Here is a 23,090-nt window from a genome sequence, read left to right on the forward strand (position 1 = left end):
ATTTTTCTATAGTCCTCGCAGAACCTAATGCTGCCATCTTTTTTTCGAACAAGAACTAGGGGCGCAGCCCGGGGACTATGACTGTCCCGGATTATATTAGAGTCTTTAATTTCCTGTATCATCTCTTTCACGGACTGATAGGTAGTAGGCGGTATGGGTCTGTATCTCTCCTTAATAGGAGGATGAGAGCCAGTGGGTATGGTGTGTTTGATTACACTGACCTCTCCGTAGTCCGTGGAGTGCTTGTTGAAGGCCTTGTGGTGCTCTTTCACCAGATTCAGTACTCCCTCTATTTGCTCCTTCGGGGTGGATTCGTTCCCCACATGAAGTTTCTCCCACCAGGTTACTGAAGAGGCGCTGGCAGGTGCGCTGATGCTCTGTGCGGTTTGGAACGTCTCCGTGGCAGGCAGATGGATAACATCCTGGAAGGATACCTGGAAAAGCTGAGTCACGGGGCAGTGCTTAGAGAGAGTAACAGGGTGATCACCAAAATTGATCAAACGGACAGGCACTTTACCTTGGGATACGGTCACCAGGCTCTTGGCTGCTCACACGAAGGGATAATTCTCAATTTGGATAGGCTCCACTAGGGCTTGATAGTCCAGGCTCTGGATCCCTATCACAGCGCGGCACCATAAGATGATCTGGGAATTCGGTGGCAGGATTACCGGTCGGTTATCCCGGATCCGGGCAGTACAAATCTCTCCTTTTCCATTTGTGAATCTTTGCTGAGTACACAGCACACTGATAGTCTTTTGAATGACTCTTTTGAAAGCAGGTGAAGCTGAAGGTATGGATTGGTTCAATGCCTCCAGCACCTCGGAGTAGCAATTTTTAAAGACATCAGTCCCTAGGATCAGGGGGTGTCCCCATTTATCTCCGGCTTGCACCACAATCACACCTTGCTGTGGTAAGGTGGTTTCTCCCACCTGAAGGGTAGGCTCCCAGTACCCATGAACTTTCACCGGCTTGCCGTTGCTGGCAATGATATCCAGCCAGGATTCTGGTGGCTGTGTGAGGAGACTTAAATCCCAGAATTTGTCAAAGGCGGGTCGTTGGATGGTGGTGACCTGAGACCCAGTATCCAGCAGGGCTTCAAAAGATATCCCGTTGATGCATATGTTAATCTTTGGACGAGATCCTATGTATCGAGGCATTCAACTTGAATCCTTTGGACCTACTGTTCTACCTCCCGAGGGGCGGTCCTCGGCCTCGGGGGTGGCCCGTTTAACTGCCAACACGTTGATTCAGTATGTCCATATTTTTTGCAATAGTGGCAGACAGGCTGCTTGCGGTTCTTAGACCGGTAATTCGGCCGTCAATCCGGTTCTTTGGAGTATACCTCTTTATATGCAGGTGGGAGGAGTCTTTGAGGTAAGGGGCTCTCGTCTTCCAATAACAATGGTCTTTCCCATTCCTCTATTTTCCTGCACACCTTTTCCAGGCTCTTAGTGAGATGGTTAACTTGCTCCATTAATGCCGCCACCACATCTGTCACTGGAGCCTGGGTGGCTTGACTGGCTCTGGACGGCATCACATTAATAGTTTTTGACTGACAGGCCTGAGGTTCGAGGGAGGCCGCTGGCCCCGTGGGCGGGTTTTGGCCTAGGATACTGATGGCCAGCTCTTTAAAGTCCAAAAACGCACAATTGGGGTGTTGGGCCGACAGCATCCTCAGCTTGCCCTTTAAGTGCTCAGTGTTTACACCCGCTATGAACTGCTCTCTGAGTCCGGTCCTGGTCCTCAGCCTCCCGGGGGTCCACCTGGACCACGGCCCTCAGGGTCTCTTGCAGGGACAAAGCAAAATCACGGAGTGACTCACCAGGCTGTTGCTTCCTGCTGAAAAATCGCATCTTAACTTCGGACACCGTTCTGGCCTCAAACGTGGTGCCGAGGCGATCGAAAATCTGTTCCAGGCTACTCTTTTCAGAACGGGGCCATGACATGACTTCCCTGCGGGCGGCTCCTTCTAACTGTGCTAAGAGGATCTCCATTTGTTGCTCAGTGGAGATAGGGTAGAGCCAAAATAAGGCCAGGATTTGGTCTCTAAAGTCCTTCAATTTATGGGCTTCCCCGGAATATCGCGGGAACCAGGGGGCCCCAAAATAATATGGCATGGTCAGTGGCATCAGGCTTGATGTTGCTGCAGCGGCGGGCGCCCTGTTATCAGCTGCGTGCACTTCAGAAGGTATATCAGGGGCCACCTGCCCCGCTTCTTCAGGTGCGGACATGGCGTGGTCTCTGGAGGTAGCTTTTTTAGGCAGCCACACGCTGGGTTTCACTGGTTCAAGCGTGGCTAAGGGGGCTATGGAGTGAGTATGGCCCTTTAAGGAGCAGCGGAGCAGGCCAAGATCCGAATCGGATGTGTTCTCCCCTGGATTAAGTTTCTTATTGCTAAGGAGGGACCTCCCCCCAGCTTCCCAGCAAGATCGGAATTCACCTGGTGCTCAAATATCAAGGAATCGGTGCGTACCGAAAGTTTACTTACTCCGGTGATGTGCAGTCCAGGTCTTGCGAGGCACGGGATTACGTTGTGCGGAGGTCCCACGCGCAGCGTCAGGAGATAGGCACGGCCTCTCTGAGCTCCGGGATTTAAGGTAGGCGGTATCTTCTCTTCTCTTTTTCGCGCCAAACAGACACAAGGAGGCGCACGGATAGTCTAGTTAGCTTATCTGTAGTAAAGTGAGGAACCGCACTCTGTTCAAGGGTGTCACCGGTGCCAATCAAGGGCTTGTTATGCCGTTTATCAAAGTAATAAAGTATTGAGGCACTCAGGTTGAGAGTTTTGCAATTCAAGTGAGGTTTATTTCATAATCTCTGCATCATCCATTTGCCCATGGTATATATAAGCGTCAACAACAAAATATTTCTGACCAGACGTTTCGGTGACGGTGGACCTTCATCAGTGGTCATGTTATCTGGAATAATAACGGATACATGTTCAAATGGGTTGTTCGGATGGCAGAGATGGCATATCATAATCATAACAAAATTAATAAATATTAAATAAATAATGTACAAACCAGATTTGATGTAATCATAGCAGCAAAACAAAAAATGGTGTCCAGTGGTAAAAAAATATATCCAAATACATATAGGTGCAAATGAGTGCAATACGACGGTTTACCATTATTAATTACGGTTTACGAAATTAATAATGGTAAAGCGACATACTGGTTAGGGGAATATGATGGAATAGATCTTGATACATGTATCAATATAATGGTAGTGGGAGTATATGCATGCCTAGGGGCAAAACATACAGAGGACATAATGCACATGATTATATTGTTATAGCAGGGTTTAGTTTTGAACATGATTAAATACTATATATTGCAGTCCACCCATGTGTGTGCTGCCGAGAACTACTGGTCTAGCTTGAATCTTGTGCATATACAGTACAGACCAAAAGTTTGGACACACCTTCTCATTCAAAGAGTTTTCTTTAGTTTCATGACTATGAAGGCATCAAAACTATGAATTAACACATGTGGAATTATATACATAACAAACAAGTGTGAAACAACTGAAAATATGTCATATTCTAGGTTCTTCAAAGTAGCCACCTTTTGCTTTGAAAGAGGGGGAGGGGGGCAAGGGAGGTTAGAAGGGGATGGGGGGCGGGGGAAGGGAGGAAGAGGGAGTTTGGAAGGGGGAAAGCTAATACCTCACCCTTGCCCGCTTGTGGACAATTCAATGAGTCTGCAGAAGAAAGGAGAAATACATATATCAATATACGTCAGTATATAAAAAAATCACATTCGCGGTTCAATCCGTGTGGTGCCAGTGTTCCCAATTTATGTATCCAGAAGGCCTCCCTCTGTTTTAGGAGAAGCGTCCTGTTGCCACCTCTCATTGGCTGGTCAGTTTGTTCCAGGATTTGGAAGCGAAGCTGAGAGATTTGATGTTTTTTCTCAAGAAAATGTTTAGGTATCGGTAAAAAAGTGTGTCCTAATCTGATTGTGGATTTGTGCTTGCTTATCCGGTCCCTGATGTGCTGTGTTGTCTCGCCGACGTATCCGAGGCCGCATGGGCATTTTAATAGATAGACGATGAAGCTTGAGTCGCAGGTGTAAAATCCCTTGATCGCAATGGCCTTTCCGGTACGTGGGTGTGTAGCATACTCTCCCTTGATTACGCTGGAGCAGTGTGCACAATGTAGGCACGGGTATGTTCCTTGTCTCCTACTGCGTAGAAAGGTTTGTTTGGGAAGTCTAGTAAAGCTGCCTATATCTGCTTTGATTAATTTATCCCTTATGTTGGATGGTCTAGTTAGCTTAAGCGGCCATCTTTGAGTAATACGCTGTCTATTCACTGACAGCAAGCGGTGACTTAGAAGCGGCAAAACAGTCCACAGCAATACAATTTTCACACCGCAATTTTTTGGCCCAGCAATTTTGCGAATAAACATATAGGGCTTTATCACTTTATGGCAATAACGGCACACAGTTTATATTCCACAATGGCGTAGGAATGATCGCATCCTGTTTGTGATGCCAAAATATGCAGCACGCAGCCCTGCAGGGTATTGTGATGGTGAGGTCATGGTTAATAGGCAAACGAGGGTTGCTCTTGGTTACTCACAGCTTATGAAGGACCCTGGGCAGGCGTACAGCAGTGATGGAGAGGCTGGCACAGGAGTCCTCTGGGGCACTCTCAATGTATAGGGACCAGGCCGGTGGTAGGTGAGGTGCCCTGGGTGTTGCAGGTTTAATGTGCCGGTGGCAAGATCCCTTTAAGTTCGTGACGCCAGTGCCGGTAACGGTGGCACACCGATTTATAATAGGAATAATTGAGGAACACGATGTTGTGGTGAACCAAAACATCCTTTTACTTTAAACAATTAACTATTTACAGTCTTTTGTTCATCTCCACATGTCAACAGCAGTCACAAGCAGGCTAAGGGCTCTTTCACACCTGCGTTATTGTCTTCCGGCATAGAGTTTCGTCGGGGCTCTATGCCGGAAGAATCCTGATCAGGATTATCCTAATGCATTCTGAATGGAGAGAAATCCGTTCAGGATGCATCAGGATGTCTTCAGTTCTGGTACGGAACGTTTGTTGGCCGGAGAAAATACCGCAGCATGCTGCGCTTTTTGCTCCGGCCAAAAATCCAGAACACTTGCCGCAAGGCCGGATCCGGAATTAATGCCCATTGGAAGGCATTGATCCGGATCCGGCCTTAAGCTAAACGTCGTTTCGGCGCATTGCCGGAGCCGACATTTAGCTTTTTCAGAGTGGTTACCATGGCTGCCGGGACGCTAAAGTCCTGACAGCCATGGTAAAGTGTAGCGGGAGCGGGGGAGCAGTGTACTTACCGTCCGTGCGGCTCCCCGGGCGCTCCAGAGTGACGTCAGGGCGCCCCAAGCGCATGGATCACGTGATCGCATGGCACGTCATCCATGCGCATGGGGCGCTCTGACGTCATTCTGGAGCGCCCCGGGAGCCGCACGGACTGTAAGTATACCGCTCCCCCGCTCCCCGCTCCTACTATGGCAACCAGGACTTTAATAGCGTCCTGGGTGCCATAGTAACACTGAAAGCATTTGGAAGACGGTTCCGTCTTCAAATGCTTTCAGTACACTTGCGTTTTTCCGGATCCGGCGGGCACCTCCGGCAACGGAAGTGCATGCCGGATCCCAACAACGCAAGTGTGAAAGAGGCCTTAAACAATTGGCAGGCACAATGTTCTTGCAAGATACTCAGAGGGTTAAACACTTACAGATCAGGCTGCAATTTTCCTCAGAAATCCTGTCTGTCTTTATCCCAAGGCCCGTATGCCCTATTGTTGGCTTTATCCTTGGTTAGGGAAACTTCCTCAGGTACAGTATATATCCTTGCTTTCAATTAAATCCTTCTGCCCTTCAGCTTTCTTGTCTGGCTGGAATACTGGCTCTGCTCTGTTATGGGAACTTGGTTTCTCTCAGGAGGCCGACTCTTCTCCTGGTGGGGCAACTTCTGAGCTTGCTTTACTCGGGAACCTCAGGCAGGCTAGACTGCACTCACTAGCCTCCTGGACTACACTGCCCTACCTCCTTCCTGTCTGGGCCTAACTATATATATTAGGGGTTCCCTAGCTCCCGCTACTGTCTTGGAGGTGGAACTACACCCTAACAGGCCTGATACAGGAAATACACAGGAAAAAAATCACACAAAACATCATATAAAATACAATGACCATATTGACCCTTGTGTAGTGCCCACAATTACCTAGTGGGACACTACATATTTTTTTGCCACGTTACTGAACGCTCATGCACAATGGCTGTAGGCTCATGCGTCCTTTTGCGGAGGTGACAAACCTGGTCAGTCAAACCCAAGGCACCATCAGCGACCTCACCCCAAATGCGTTTTTTCTGGAGCGTGCCCTGCGAAGAGTGCTGGATCAGGCCGTAGATGAGCATGAAGAGGAAGAGTTGTGGTCACCATCACCACCAGAAGCAGCCTTGTCATCGATTGCTGGACCTGCAGCAACGCAGAGAGAGGAGTCTAAAGAAGAGGAGTCAGAAGAGAAAGGTGGCTTTGAGGAGGTGGAAGACCAACCACAGCAGGCATCCCAGTGGGCTTTTTGTCACCTTTCGGGGACCCTTGGTGTTGTACGTGGCTGGGTGGAGGAAGAGACCTTCAATGACATTAGTGAGGACAAGGAACGGGACATGGCTAGCTTGGTATCCAACCTTGTGCAAATGGGGAGTTTGCGGTTGTGCAAATGGACTGTTTGCGGTTGTTTGCGGTGGGTTAAACGGGGAGTTTGGTCTGTCATAGTTTGGTCTGTCACTGTGAAAACGGCATAACCCTTACACTACCTGATCGATACATCATACCTGATGTTTTAAAGCACGTTATTCCAAACTATTTAGGAATGTTAGGCGATTTATGCCCTTTATGGATTAAAACCAGACTCTGCGTCAACTACGTAATTTTCCATGGGAGTTTTGCCATGGATCCCCCTCCGGCATGCCACAGTCCAAGTGTTAGTCCCCTTGATACAATTTTTCCATCACTATTGTGGCCAGAAAGAGTCCCTGTGGGTCTTAAAATTCACCTGCATATTGAAGTCCATGGCGGTTCGCCCGGTTCGCTAACATTTGCGGAAACTCGCATTCGCCTTTCGCAAACGGAAAATTTTATGTTTGCGACATCTCTAACCACAAACTGAGAAACCGACAAACCAGTAACACACTTATAAATGAATGTATAAAAACATGGGCAACCACACCCTGCAAACAACAGCAGCATCCACTCCATGCTTTTACTGTCACTCCTCTTCATTTTTACTAATTGGAAAACGCCCCTCCCCCCCCCTGGGGAGAAGCACCTCTCCCTTTAAAAGCCAGGACATATCACTTTGCTGCAGGCCACTGAGGAAGAAGCATTGTGCTTCGAAACGCGTCTGGTACCCTGCAGCATCGCTACCCTTCAGATCGCAAACACAGTACTTGGAAATATCGATCTTTTCAAGGAACGCATAATTTTAAAGATTCGCATCAATTGGAAGACTTGCATCGATACCCGCGCTTTTTTCAAAATCCAAGCCGCCGCTCCCGCTCACGTGGGACGCCACGTCACAGGCAGGTAGAGCAAGGCAGAACGGGTAACGTACCACTAATAGGGTGCATCTACATCGAGCACCTGTCTATGTTCCTCCCCTTTTTCTAGCTGTATATTTGCAACGTATTTTATTTTATCGACATACCTAACCCGTATCGATACAAAGCTACGAAATTAGAGGCTATTCATATGTCGATCCTGCTACATGTGCACTTACATTTTTCTCCCAGCGAATCCGGCACATTCATCGTTCCCGGCTGCAATCACCCTCAGCTGTAACCATCTTTAGCTCCCCCTACAGGACACAAATCTCAAATCAAGGATTTTAAGGAACATTGTATATGCAAACTTTGTCCTAACACATTAAGTGGACCGAAGATAATTTTCTCCTTTTTTTTTTATAATTTTTTCTATATTCTTCGATTTTTATATATTCTTAGATTTTTTTTATATTCTTAGATTTTTTCATTTCTTCATTTTTAATATATATCTTTATAATTTTATCAATACATTTACAATTTTAAATAGCAACAATTATGGTATGATCATTATATACCGTTATATACCACTTCAAGAACACAACCCACACCTTTACCTCCAACCCTTCAATATTTCCACAAACCACACATATTCAACCCGAATACAGAGTGCCTCCTACATCTATTTCTTGCATTTTTATTTATTTTCTGCGACACAGGGGTGAGTCACGTGGGAAGAGCACCACACCACTGTTTCCTATAGGTGCAGCCACTAACTCTCTATACCAGCGGTCCCCAACCGCCGGGCCGCGGCCCAGGACCGGGCCGTGGAGGATTGTTAGCCGGGCCGCGGCGATCTGGGCAGTCTTTAACTCTGTACTAATGAAGCGCTTCCATTAGGGAAGCGCTTCATTAGTACAGAAGGACCAGTGAGCGGTGAAGGATCTGTACTCACCGCTTCCTGGTCCACGGCTCCGCTATCGGCTGTGCAGGGCTGCGCACAGCGTGAGGTCTCTCTGTGACCTCACGCTGTGCGCCGCTATACACAGCCAGAGCCGACAGCAGAATGAAGAGGATCGCGATGGTGACCAGGAGCAGGAGAGGTAAGTGGTTTTTTATTTTATTTTATTTGCACTGGGGGCTGATGGCTGACATGAGGGGGGCTTATGGCTGACATGAGGGGGGCTTATGGCTGACCAGAGGGGGGCTTATGGCTGACCAGAGGGGGGCTGATGGCTGACCAGAGGGGGGCTGATGGCTGACCAGAGGGGGGCTGATGGCTGACCAGAGGGGGGCTTATGGCTGACCAGAGGGGGGCTTATGGCTGACCTGAGGGGGGGCTTATGGCTGACCTGAGGGGGGCTTATGGCTGACATGAGGGGGGCTTATGGCTTACATGAGGGGGGCTTATGGCTGACATGAGGGGGGCTTATGGCTGACCAGAGGGGGGCTTATGGCTGACATTGGGGGGGGGGGGGGCTATGGCTGACATTGGGGGGGGGGGTTATGGCTGACATTGGGGGGGGGGTTATGGCTGACATTGGGGGGGGGTTATGGCTGACATTGGGGGGGTTATGGCTGACATTGGGGGCTGGTAGATGGCTAAAGGTTTGGGGGTTGATCTGAGCCATTTGGGGTCTGATCTGAGGTCTGATTAACATTGGGGGTCTGATCTGAGGTCTGATTAACATTGGGGGTCTGATTGCTGGTCTGACCTGAGGTGTAATGAATTTTTTTTTTCTTATTGTTCTCCTCTAAAACCTAGGTGCATCTTATAGGGCGAAAAATATGGTACAGTGCAGCAGAGACCAGTGCAGCAGAGACCAGTGCAGCAGAGACCAGTGCAGCAGAGACCATAGTCAGTTTATATAGTCATTATATAGTGTTATATATTTTAATATGCACCTTGTGTTTTGTTATGCGCGTGAATCAGTCAGCCCCGCCCACCCCCTAAGCCCCGCCCAGAACCCCCGCCCCACCCGGTCCCTGGGAAAATTGTCTCGCATGAAACTGGTCCTTGGTGCAAAAAAGGTTGGGGACCACTGCTCTATACCATATGACTTTTTGTTAGTATGCACGCATGCTTTACTTGCTTTCATACAAGTACCCAACTTTCCTGTAACTCAACAATGCATTCACACACAGCTATTCATAGCCACAACCAGAACTGCACCGAGAGAGGGAAAAACATCTGATAAACTTAATTGCTAATTTCTGACTAATATTGCCCATTTCTCTTCTCTTCTACAAACAGAAAGTTAAAAAAACTGATGCAAATCCAATTATTCAAGACAAAATAGTAAAAAGTGCATATAACAGAATAACAAAATCAATACAATGCCATGTAGACTGAATATAAGGGACATCCTTACATGCAAATAATCAATAAAATAGTTTATTATGTAAATATATATATATATATATATATATATATATATATATATATATATACACACACACACACATACGCTCACCTAAAGAATTATTAGGAACACCATACAAATACGGTGTTGGACCCCCTTTTGCCTTCAGAACTGCCTTAATTCTACGTGGCATTGATTCAACAAGGTGCTGATAGCATTCTTTAGAAATGTTGGCCCATATTGATAGGATAGCATCTTGCAGTTGATGGAGATTTGAGGGATGCACATCCAGGGCACGAAGCTCCCGTTCCACCACATCCCAAAGATGCTCTATTGGGTTGAGATCTGGTGACTGTGGGGGCCATTTTAGTACAGTGAACTCCATTGTCATGTTCAAGAAACCAATTTGAAATGATTCAAGCTTTGTGACATGGTGCATTATCCTGCTGGAAGTAGCCATCAGAGGATGGGTACATGGTGGTCATGAAGGGATGGACATGGTCAGAAACAATGCTAAGGTAGCCCGTGGCATTTAAACGATGCCCAATTGGCACTAAGGGGCCTAAAGTGTGCCCAGAAAACATCCCCCACACCATTACACCACCACCCCCAGCCTGCACAGTGGTAACAAGGCATGATGGATACATGTTCTCATTCTGTTTACGCCAAATTCGGACTCTACCATTTGAATGTCTCAACAGAAATCGAGACTCATCAGACCAGGCAACATTTTTCCAGTCTTCAACAGTCCAATTTTGGTGAGCTCGTGCAAATTGTAGCCTCTTTTTCCTATTTGTAGTGGAAATGAGTGGTACCCGGTGGGGTCTTCTGCTGTTGTAGCCCATCTGCCTCAAGGTTGTGCATGTTGTGGCTTCACAAATGCTTTGCTGCATACCTCGGTTGTAACGAGTGGTTATTTCAGTCAACATTGCTCTTCAAGCAGCTTGAATCAGTCGGCCCATTCTCCTCTGACCTCTAGCATCAACAAGGCATTTTCGCCCACAGGACTGCCGCATACTGGATGTTTTTCCCTTTTCACACCATTCTTTGTAAACCCTAGAAATGGTTGTGCGTGAAAATCCCAGTAACTGAGCAGATTGTGAAATACTCAGACTGGCCCGTCTGGCACCAACAACCATGCCACGCTCAAAATTACTTAAATCCCCTTTCTTTCCCATTCTGACATTCAGTTTGGAGTTCAGGAGATTGTCTTGACCAGGACCACACCCCTAAATGCATTGAAGCAACTGCCATGTGATTGGTTGACTAGATAATTGCATTAATGAGAAATAGAACAGGTGTTCCTAATAATTCTTTAGGTGAGTGTATACACACACAGTATCTCACAAAAGCGAGTCCACCTCTCACATTTTGGTAAATATTTTATTATATCTTTTCATTGGACAACACTGAAGATCTGACACTTTGATACAATGTAAAGTAGTCACTGTACAGCTTGTATAACGGTGTACATTTGGTGTGCCCTCACAATAACTCAACACACAGCCATTAAATGTCTAAACCGCTGGCAACAAAAGTGAGTACACCCCTAAGTGAAAATGGGCAAATTGTGCCCAATAGAAAAAAACATTTCCCGAACTCGGGTTCGGTTCCAAGGTACTACTTGGAACCGAACTCGAGTATGGGAAATAACTTTTTACAGTACAAAATAATTTATCAAGTTATTGCACGAAGTCTCGCGAGACCTCGCGAAGCAATAACTTCAGCTCATCGGAACCAATGCATTCTAATACTGTACGGAGCTCCTGCTCTGTACAGTATTAGAACGAAGTTTTATTCAAGTCAGCTTTGGATGTTTCATCCGAAGTTGATTCGTTCATCCCGAGTCATCATCATAGATATTGTACTGGAAACTAAATTATCTGATAGTCTGTCCGATCGGAGTGGTGTAGAGAGAGAAGAGTAGAGGACCTAGGACTGAACCCTGATGAACTCCAACACCGAGAGGGAGAAAAGAAGAAGCAGAGCCAGCAAATGATACATTAAAGAGGACCTTTCACTAGAATAAAAAATCTAAACTAAGTATACAGACATGGAGAGCGGCGCCCAGGGATCCCCCTGCACTTACTGTTATCCCTGGGCGCCGCTCCATTCTCCCGGTATAGCCTCCGGTATCTTCATATGTTAGGCTCCACCCAGGGGAACCTGCCGGCGTCTCTAACATATGAAGATACCGGAGGCTATACCGGGCGAACGGAGCGGCGCCCAGGTATAACAGTAAATGCAGGGAGATCCCTGGGCGCCGCTCTCCATGTCTGTATACTTAGTTTAGATTTTCTATTCTAGTGAAAGGTCTTCTTTAAAGGAGCAATCAAAGAGAAAGGAAGAGAACCAGGAGAGAGTAGTGTCCTTAAGGCCAATTAAGTGGAGCACGGTGAGAAGGAGTTTGTGGTCTACCATATCAAACGCTGCAGAGAGTTCAAGAAGAATCAATAGAGAATAGTTGCCATTCCTATTTGCTGTGGTCTACCATATCAAACGCTGCAGAGAGTTCAAGAAGAATCAATAGAGAATAGTCGCTATTCCTGTTTGCTGTCAGGAGATCATTAGACATTTTAGTAAAGGCAGTTTCTGCAGAGTGGAGAGAGGGAAAGGCAGATTGAAAAGGTAGAAGAGAGGGCGCTTGGCTTGACAGCCGAACGAGACGGCCGCATGAACTCATAGCTCCAGCACTTATCGACTTCTCTGAAGAGAGTTCCCCCTCTTTTAAGCGATTTCACCTCTACTAATTGTGCCCGGTTCCCCATACAAACCTTTCCACGATGCCAATGGAAAAAAGAGCGAAGGCAAAGCAAGGCAGGCTCGAATTTTACTTTGAAAACCTTGCGGATGCTGCGCTGTATGTTCCAGCCGAGCCTGCATCCTCTCCACCATCTTCCGAAGCGGCGCATATACCCTCCCCGCCAAGACAAACTGTGGATTCCCGGGGTGAACACAGCTCCCGACACTCACCTTCAAGCCACGGACGCGCAGCTGAGGGCTCGGGAAGCGACAGTACAGTGAGAACCTCTCCTCTCCAGGACATAGAAACATAGAATGTGTCGGCAGATAAGAACCATTTGGCTCATCTAGTATGCCCAATGGAGCACATGGGAGCGCGGCCTTCATCTTCCCCTGCAGTGAGAAGCCCTTCAAAACAACGGCACAGACTTCAGGCTGCAGCATCAGAAGAGGTGAGCCCAGGGACCCCTGCCACTAACCATTTCACAAATGTACAGCAGGAATTCCCCACCTCTGATCACCCTGCGTCAGACACCCTTTTGAAAAATATGATGATAGCGTTCAGCACGGCTCTACACAGAGACTTCTCCTCCCTATTGACCCCACTACAATCCTCCATCACGGGTCTGGACTCCAGACTCTCACATGTCTAGTCAAAGATGGGAGAGTTTGTTACCTCCCACAATCAAGTTTTAGACAATCAGGAGGAATTGTCCAATGAGCTTGACCGCATAAAAGCTAACAAACGACCTGGAAGTCTGCTCCAGGCGGAATAATATTAATTTAGGGGAATCCTGGAGGACACTGGGCCCGCTGACCTCATGACCTACCTCAAATCCCTTATGAAGAAGCTGCTACCCTCCTTCTCCACCCATGATTTGATTATTGATCGGGCCCACAGGATCCCTAAACCAAGGCATCTACCAGACACGGCCCTTAGAGACACTCTTGCCAAAATCCATTTCTAGAAGAACAAAGAGGCTGTCCTGGCAGCCGCCTGCCAGCTTCCAGAGATGCCAGAGCCATATCAGTCAGTGCGACTCATTCTCCGGCTTTTGTCCTTTTTCAGTTACTGTTTTACTTGTTTACTTATCAATGTTTTATAACTGTTATTTTACAGTCTTGGATGTATTTACTGTGGTGGGAAACGGAGGTGTGACGGGCTTATGGCATTTCCCCTCAGAGGTCAAACCACTGATTTAAGCTTTTTGAAAATCCCTTATGGTTCTTAATATAGTCTCCTTAAATGTTAAGGGCCTGAACAGCCATCAAAAGTGAACCTGTTTGTGGTCAGAAGCATTACACTTAAAAGCAGATAGATATACTATGCGTACAAGAATCTCATATTATCAGTAAGGATGCACACAGGATCAGAAAACGTTTATTCCCACATGTCGTGCAGTCTCACTATCGCAAAAAGCAGAGAAGTGTTATTATGGCCTTCAGCAATTCTATTGCTTTTTCGCCTAGCACTATTATATCGGATACAAATGGCATATATATCATAACAGTATGTGCTGTAAACAATATTTCATATACTATAGCTACCATTTATGCACCAAACAAACATCAAATTCACTAGTACTAGCCAAAGTTGACAAAATTAGAGTAGGCCACTTGATCTTATGTGGCGACTTCAACTTAGTGCCAGATGCAGAAGTGGATTCGACTCTCTCCTTTGTTGAGACGTGAGGAGCTGTACGACATGTGGAGACCTCAGCATTCTTCTGAACGAGATTATACCTTCTACTCACCGATGCATAAGACCTAGTCACGCATGGATTTATTTCTGATAAGCAGGTCACTTTTACATCTGGTCACAAAATCTTCCATAGGTGTGATTAAATGGTCTGACCACGCCTCCGTGTCCCTTTCTGTTCAAGAAACCTACAATTTCAGAGAAACCCTCTGGCACTGCAGCCAATATATTATATTGATATATATATATATTCCAAAGCTTTACATGATTACTACAGCTTGAACAGCAACTCAGTCTCCAGTTCATATAGTTTGTGGAATGCCCATAAGGCCCACATTAGTGGCATTTTTATCAAACTAGGCCATCAGGCAAAAAAGCTAAGAACTAAAAATGCTATATATCCTCTCTCAACTAATCCTCAACAAAAATTCCTTTTCCCCAGATAGGGCCACTCAAATACATTCTCTCAGAACACAACTTAGAGAATGCCTCCTGTTCAAATACAAGAAAAATCTGAAATTAATGAAAGCCCAATATTATTCCCAAGATAATAAGGTTGGACAATAGCTCACTCGCTGCCTTAAATTACTCGCAGCAAAATCCAGAATCCCCTATCTCATACACTCAACCAAATTACAGACAACACCCGCCGAGCCCTAAATCTGATAGACCATATAAATCGAAAAAAAGAGAAGGCCTTGCTGGTGACTCTGGATGCCAAGAAGGCGTTCGACCGCTTGAATTGGTCATTCGCCATGGGATTGGTCGTTCACCATGGGATTAGGTGACATCTTCACCACCACAATTAAGGCCCTATACTCCAGACCCTCGGCAAAAGTGTTTGATAATGGTGCCTTCTATCTAAAAAATGGCACTCGGCAAGGATGCCCCCATCACCGTTGATTTTCATCCTAGCTATAGAGCCCCTTGCACAAGCAATAAGGCTCCATCCAGAGATCTCAGGCATCCGGATATGGGATAGACAATATTGCATATCCCTTTATGCAGATGACGTACTACTGACCCTATTTTCCCCGCAGAGGGCTTTATAAACTGCCCTTTCTTTAATCACTGAGTATAGCCGCCTACCTTATTATAAAGTTACATGAGACTAAATCTCTAATTCTCCCTCTGAATATCCCAGCCCATAAACTTCTCTCCTTAAAGCAGGACTTCCCCTTTGGCTGTAGATTAGACCACATACAATATCTAGGTGTGGTCTTATCATCATCAATACCAGGCTTATATCATCTTAACTATGTTCCCCTACTGGACATATTATGAGTATTACACTCACCGGTAATCCGGTTTCCTGGAAGTCTCCATGACACCGCATCCTGAGACTGTCTTCCTCTGATAGGACAGGAAAAAAACACAGAGAGGTTTAAAACACCACCCCTTCCCTCCATCACCAGTGTATTTTAACGAGACAACCCCAGGATGAAGGGATAATGTAGTTTATATGGATGGAAAATAGTAATCCACAACTAAAATAAATGGGTGGGAAGCATGTGGTGTCATGGAGACTTCCAGGAAACCGGATTACCGGTGAGTGTAATACTCATTTCCCCAGTTGTCTCCATGACACCACATCCTGAGAAATAGCAAAGAAATTATTAGGGAGGGACAACGGCACAAAGGACTTTGCGTCCGAAAGCCAAGTCTTCGCTAGAAAAAATGTCTAGCTTGTAATGTTTGGTAAAGGTGTGGACCCTCTTCCAAGTTGCTGCTCTACAAATTTGTTGTAGGCAGGCTGATGACCTTTCCACCCAAGAAGCGGCCATGCCTCTTGTCGAATGCACTCTAAGGGAAGAAAGGGCTTATTTCCCTCTGATTTTGTAGGCTTCTGAGATGGCTGTTCTTATCCATCTGGAAATAGAACTTTATGCTGCTCTTTTTCCTTTATTAGGCCCGGAAAATTGGATAAAGAGATTTTTGTTGATTCTCCACTCCTTAGTGGTTTCTAGGTATCTTAGGACTGCTCGCCTAACGTCTAAGGTATGGAAGATAGCCTCTTGGTCATTTTTGGGTTTGGCACAAAAGGAGGGAAGTACAATGTCCTGTGACCTATGAAAGGTAGAAACCACCTTTGGTAAAAAGGTTGGCTCTAATTTAAATACCAGCTTGTCCTGAAATATAGTAAGGAAGGGATCCTGAATAGACAAGGCCTGGAGTTCACAGACTCGCCTTGCTGAAGTTATTGCCACTAAAAATATGTTTTAATAGTGAGCCATTTTATGGAAATCAATTCCAGAGGTTCAAAGGAACCAGAGGTTAGACCTGATAGTACTGTATTAAGGTTTCAAGGGGCTACCATATTTTTAATCGTTGGCCTAATCCTGTCTGCCACTTTAAGAAATCTGGCTACCCAGGGACACTCTGCAAGACTTGTATTGTATAGGGCTCCTAAAGCTGATTCTTGAACCCTGAGAGTATTAGTAGATAGTCCCATGTCTAGGCCGTCTTGTAGAAAATGCAAGATCGATGAGATATTGGGTTTAAACTGATTAAAGGAATTTCCGGACCATTCAGAAAATTTTTTCAAGACTTTGAAGTACGCTTTGTTTCTGTTCTGTTTCCTGCTGAGAAGTAAGGTGGCGAAAACCTTCTCAGATAGTCCAAATTTCAATAGGATGGATTCTTCAGAATCCAAACCGACAATTTTAAGATCTGTATATTTGGATGAGGAATGGGGCCTTGGTGTAGTAGAGGCAAGAGAAAGGGGGCTTCTAGGCTGAGCGACTTCATTAAGGCAAACAGCTCCTTTTGGGCCAGAAGTGGGCCATCAAGATCAGGGTGCATTTCTCTTTCAGGAATTTTTGAAGGACCCTGGGAATTAGAGGAATGGGTGGAAACGCATAGACTAGGTGTGTTCTCAAGTCTTGATTGAATGCGTCCACTGCTGTTGGGCAATCCCTCGGGTTGAGAGAAAAGAATTGATTAACTTGGTGGTTTCCTCAAGATGCAAATAGATCTATCGACGGCCTGCACCACTTTTGTGTTATCATCTGGAAAATCTTCGGGCATAGACTCCATTCTCCCGGATCTAGGAGTATGTTGGCTCAGATAGTCGGCTTTTATGTTTAATGAACCTTTTAGGTGAACTGCTGATATTGACTGTATATTTTCCTCCGCCCACGAAAAATATTTAGTTTGACACATTTTGAAGTAAGCAATGTCTCGTCCCTCCCTGGTGCTGAATGAAGGACACTTCCGTTGAGTTGTCCGAGTAAATTCGGACGTGACGATGTCCTGACAGATGTGTTTCCTTCAGAGTCTCCCAAATTGCTCGCAATTCCCTGAAATTTGAAGATTGCTGTCTTATGGAAACTGTCCATTTTCCCTGATAGGTTTTGTGTTGAGTCACAGCTCCCCAGGCCTGAAGGCTGGCATCTGTCGTGATCACGAGGGGTCAATCTTGATTACAAAATACACAATTTTTTAGGTTGTTGTTTCTGAGCCACCAGTTTAGGGAATTTTTCACACTTAAATCCAGGAAGATCTGTTTGTCTATAGTTGTCTGAGATCTGTTCCATCTGGATAAGATGAGTTTTTGAAGGGGTCTTAGATGAAATTGAACCAAAGATACTGCCAGGATACATGAAGAAAGACTGCTTAGAACCTTCATTGCTGTTCGAATGGAGCGGGAGGAACAATCTCTGAGAAATAGAGTCCAAGGATATCCCTAGGAATGTTTTTTGACTGCTTGGAGATAAGTCTGATTTCTCCCAGTTGATGATCCATCCTAGGGACTGGAGATGGTTTAGAACTATTTGTATGTTGTTCGACAATAGAACTTTGTTGTCTGCAACAACCAGAAGGTAGTCTAAATATGGGATGATGCTGATTGCTTTCTGTCTTAGATCCGCCACTGCCTCCGCCATGACTTTTGTAAAGATTCTTGACGTTGAGGAAATCCCGAAGGGGAGACGTAAATTGGTAATGCCGAGTGTGATCCTTTGACTGGATTGCAAATCTCAGGAATTTCCTCGATTTCCTATGTATCGGGATGTGGTAGTACGCATCTATTAAATCGATCGAGGCCATTACTACACCCTATTTTATTAGTTTTACCGCCGATCTTAGAGTTTTCATTTTGAATCTTTGATAAGTGACATATTTGTTCAAGGGTTTTAAGTTTATTATGACCCGCGATTTCCCGTTAGATTTTTTTACTATGAATAAACGGGAGTAATGGCCCTGTTCTAGCTGATTTTCCAGGACCGGTTCTTTTGCGGCTAAGTTTAGTAAATCTTTTATGTCTTCTTTTAAGGTACATAGTTGAGAGGGGAGAAGGGTGGTGATGAAAAATGTTTGTGGAGGGGGAAGAATCTAACTCTAACCTGTAACCCTCTTTTATGATGTCTAGTACCCATGTATTTGATGATACTTGCTCCCATGTTTTTAGAAAGGAGCCGAGTCTCCCCCCTACCTGTCTGGCACCATTGTTTGGGGTTAGTAGAGGAGGATTCTCTTCTGTTGGGGTTGAAAAGAAAATTCCTTCCTCTGTCCCCTTTTGCGTAATTCCATCTCCCGGTTTTTCCTTTATTCCTCTTATTTTCCGTTTGATAATCAGTCACAAAAATTTTGTCTTTGACCTATATTTTTCTTCTGGGAAACCTTTCTTTTTATTAGTGGCAACATCTAAAATTTTGTCTAGGTCTGGTCCAAAGACATATTGGCCATGGAAAGGAAGATAAATAAGCTTGTTTTTAGAGGATATATCCCCAGACCAAGCCTTAAGCCATAAAGCCCGCCTCACTGTGTTGGATAAGACTGCCGTACGGGCTGAGAGTTTCATAGATTCTGCAGCTGCGTCCGCTAAAAAACTGGTTGCCATTTTTAACAGGGGAATACTCTCAAGGATTTGATCTTGCGGTGTTTTATTGACCAGGTGAATTTCAAGTTGTTCTAACCATAAATTTAAGGTTCTGGCTACGCATGTATAGGCTAACCCAGGTTTGAGAATGGCCGCTGTAGCCTTCCAGGTTTTTCTTAGAAGGCTTTCAGCCTTCCTGTCCGTGGGGTCCTTGAGTTGAGCCGAATCTTCAAAGGGTAGGGCAGTATGTCTTGCAACCTTTGCTACTGGGGCGTCCATTCTGGGGATAGATTCTGAATCTGTGCAATCTTCAACACCAAAAGGATATCGCCTCTTAATCTCTGGGAATAAAAGAACCTTTGTACATTATCTGGTACCGGGAATACAGAATTTCTCTTTTCCCCCAGCCCGCCAAATATTTCTTCCTCTGACGTCTTGTTTTTTTTTGGCACCTCCATTTGTATTGTAGCTCTGATAGCTTTTATGAGCTCATCAAGGTCATCTGGATTGAATAAATATCTTTTATATTCATTGTCTTCGTCCGAAGACACATATGGTTTTTGCATAGATTCAGTCTGAGCCTTCTAAGACCTCGGAGTCTGAGTCGGAAACCAGATTGTGAGTATCACGGATGCTTTGAGGAGGAATCCTAGTGGGCGCTGGATCCCTAGATGCTAAAGCCGACTGAACCTCCTCCTTAACTAGTGTTTTGATATCTTCAAGAAAACTAGAGGATTTGGCTTTCACGACATTGGAAGTACATTCCTTACATAAGCGTTTAGCCCCAGTACTGGGCAACCGCTTATAACATATTCCACATTTCCTTGTTTTCTTAGGAGCAGAAGCAGAATATTTTTCTCCCTGAAAGTATAAGGGAGAGAAGGATCAGGGAACCAGGGAAATAAGTGAATACCATGTGCCTGATGTCAGGCTTCTCACGGCTCCTGGATTTGTTGCAGGCTCGGCTCCGGAGCCCGGCGTGATGGGGGCACTCTCGGGGCTCGGGGATGACATCATGACGTCAAGATCCGCCCCCGCGTCTGACGTCATGTGCCAGCGACCGGAGGGAACACATATCAGTGCTGCTCCGACCGCCATCTTCTTTCCCCTCTGCATGAAATCCCCCTGGACTTCCGCAGAGAGGATCTTCGCAGGGAGCGCAACCATTTGCGTCCGAGCTCAGGCCATGAGGGGAGGAGGGAGAGCCGAACCTACGGATCCGACCTTGGCCTGAAAAATCGAGATACAGGTAGGCCTGTAAAGAGCCTCCATACACCTCTCCTGCTTCCTATCCTGGTGGGACAGGAAAAAACACTGGTGATGGAGGGAAGGGGTGGGGTTTTATACCTCTCTGTGTTTTTTCCGGTCCTATCAGAGGAAGACAGTCTCAGGATGTGGTGTCATGGAAACGACACAGGATAGCACCACATATGGAAAATATGAAATATCTTGGGTAGGTCGTGTGGCAGCATTTCAAATGTTAATCCTTCCAAAACTTATTTTCCTCTTTAGGATGTTCCCCATTAGAGTCCCCAACCAATTCTTTAGGAAAGCAGAAGGCCGGCTCAACCACTTCGCATGGGTGGGGAATAAACCTAGGCTTGCCGCTGACATATTAACAAAAGCCAAAGCTAGAGGTGGCCTGGGCCTCCCGAACGTACTAGATTATTTTATAGCAATCCAGATCCAGGCTCTTAAGAATTTGTGGACACAGGAGTCCACAATCCCATGGGTACAAATTGAATCAGAGCTAGCTTTCAATAAACACCTCAAAACTCTCCTCATTAACAGCATTAGTGAGGTCCCATGCAAAACGCCTCCTCTACCAGCTATACTTAGCGCCTCAATACATCATTGGCGCATTTTTCATCAGAACAGTAACCACCAACCCACCTCTTTGATAAACACATCCCCTCTCCAACTTTCAGAATTACATCTTCCAGAAACAGACCTGGCCCAGTGGCGTTCCTTGGGTGTCCAGAGTATTAACCTATTATACAAAGATGGGTCTGTCAAGGCATTTACAGACCTCCAGCGGAAATTTGGTATTCCCAGGGTAGACTTTATTAAATATCTGCAAGTTCGACACCTGCTACAATCCAAACGCCCACATCAGGTAGTTGCCAATAAAGAGATTATTGAGCTTTGGTCCACTCCGTCACAACCTCTCAGCAAATTTGGCATAAAACCATTATATATGGCTCTGGGCTCTAAAGCGACCTTCTCTAAAACGGTTCCCCTCAGGGAATGGGACAGGGAGTTACAATCGAATATCTCTGAAACAGAATGGACAAATACATTTAAATTCCTTATAGCCAGAGGTCGCAATAACGCCTGGACATTCGTCATAGACGCCTATTCAGGCTATTTTACTCCCTGGAAAAAGTCTAAGGCGTAACAATACGCCTAAGACTTTTCCCTGCTTTTCATCAGCGCAGGGTGCGCTGTGAACGGCACAGGCAGCGCAGCGATGATACCTGTGCCTGCAATAACCAATAGCAATGCTCCGGACAGTAAGGATCTTTGCTATTGGTTGGTTCGGGCGGGCACCGGAGCGATACAGCGCCCTGCAGCAGGGGAAGCTGGAAGGAGGAGGGGCCGGCTCCCGGGGGCGACTGTAGCAAGCAGTGCCGGGCGTGCTGCGCAAGGACCCCGAGAAGCATGGCGGCGAATGAGCTGAAGACTACAGCCAGTGAGCGATGACGAGTATGACAGCACTTTCACGTTTTCACCATGTAAAGCCACTTTTACTCCCCTTCCCCTACAACTTAAACCAGTAAGTTTTGTGACAAGACAATGGGAGCGCGGATAATGGGATTTCTATTAATAACCCCCTGGAAACCAACTTCCATCAGTTCCGGATTTACCTGGGGGTTCAGTGGAGTTGACACTGCGCTATGCCTGGACCCGACAATCGTAGTCACACCTAGCGGTGGAGATGTGGGCAGTTTTCTCGAGGCAGGGAGGCACGAGGAGAGGCTCTGGCAGGACTACAACCCCCACAGAGCAGATTTTCTTCCTCATTCTCCATGATGCCGCAGCTCTCTCTAAATAATGGGCAAATATAGTAGAAGAGTCTCCAGCCTGGAGCAGTCACTGCACCGAGGCGTCACTCCCCAAGTCCAGGGCTTCTCTGCTCGGCCAGAGGGTCCAGGCACAGACGCTACGCAAACACTTTATTCTATCCATCATCCCACCGAGTCAATGGTAAATTCACGCTGCCCCAACTCGTCACACCAACTCTCCCGTCACACAGAAGGGTCCTGAGCACACGGACAGGGGTCTTCTTGATGGGACAGTCCCTGTAGTTCTTACTATTAAAGCTGCAGGGTGGCACTGTCCTAGCAGCAGATCCTGCCCTGTGCATTACTCACATACACCAGTCACCGAGCAAAGAAACACACCCAGTGCACGTCCCCACACGCCACGGCCACCGCATTATCACATGTAGCCGGGATCCAGCTCACATTCATGTCTGCAGCTCTGAAGGAATGATGGTGGTTGCAGTTCGCCTGCATAAATCCCCACCTCTTAGACCGCGTTCACATCACCGCTATTTATTTCTGTTGTTCTGCTCATCTAACGGAAGTGCTGGATCGGGTACATAAGGGTGGGGTTTTGTCAGCTTCCTAGATGCCTAAAGGGCCCCTCTGATCGATTAATCATCTAATGACAGAGTTTTTCGCTCATCATCAGTTCATCCTACAGGCTCTCTATGGGAGCTAAGTACTATCTCTATTTTTAGTTATTCCTTACGTTTATTCACTTCATATCACCCCCTGATGAGCTGCCGTGTGCAGGTGAAACGCGTTGGGCTTTCTGATAATACATATAGACATCTTTATGTGTTTTGCTTTTCTGGATTTATATTCTATCCATTTATGTGAGTAGGGCTTTATTAGGGCAATAGAGAGACCTAGGTACGGGGGCAGGGTACC

The 23,090-nt window shown here is 46.1% G+C and overlaps 1 protein-coding gene across 1 annotated transcript in view; it reads right to left on the bottom strand.

Annotated features, from left to right (window-relative positions):
• Positions 1-23,090, bottom strand: part of LOC121003526 (zinc finger protein 260-like) — a 402,690-nt gene that overhangs the window by 103,751 nt on the left and 275,849 nt on the right. The window contains exon 6 of the mRNA XM_040435424.1: positions 9,637-9,651. Coding sequence (XP_040291358.1) covers positions 9,637-9,651 — 15 coding nt within the window. The remainder of the gene's footprint in view (positions 1-9,636; positions 9,652-23,090) is intronic.

This window comes from Bufo bufo, chromosome 6 (assembly GCF_905171765.1).
Source record: "Bufo bufo chromosome 6, aBufBuf1.1, whole genome shotgun sequence".
Classification (NCBI taxonomy): Eukaryota; Metazoa; Chordata; class Amphibia; order Anura; family Bufonidae; genus Bufo; species Bufo bufo.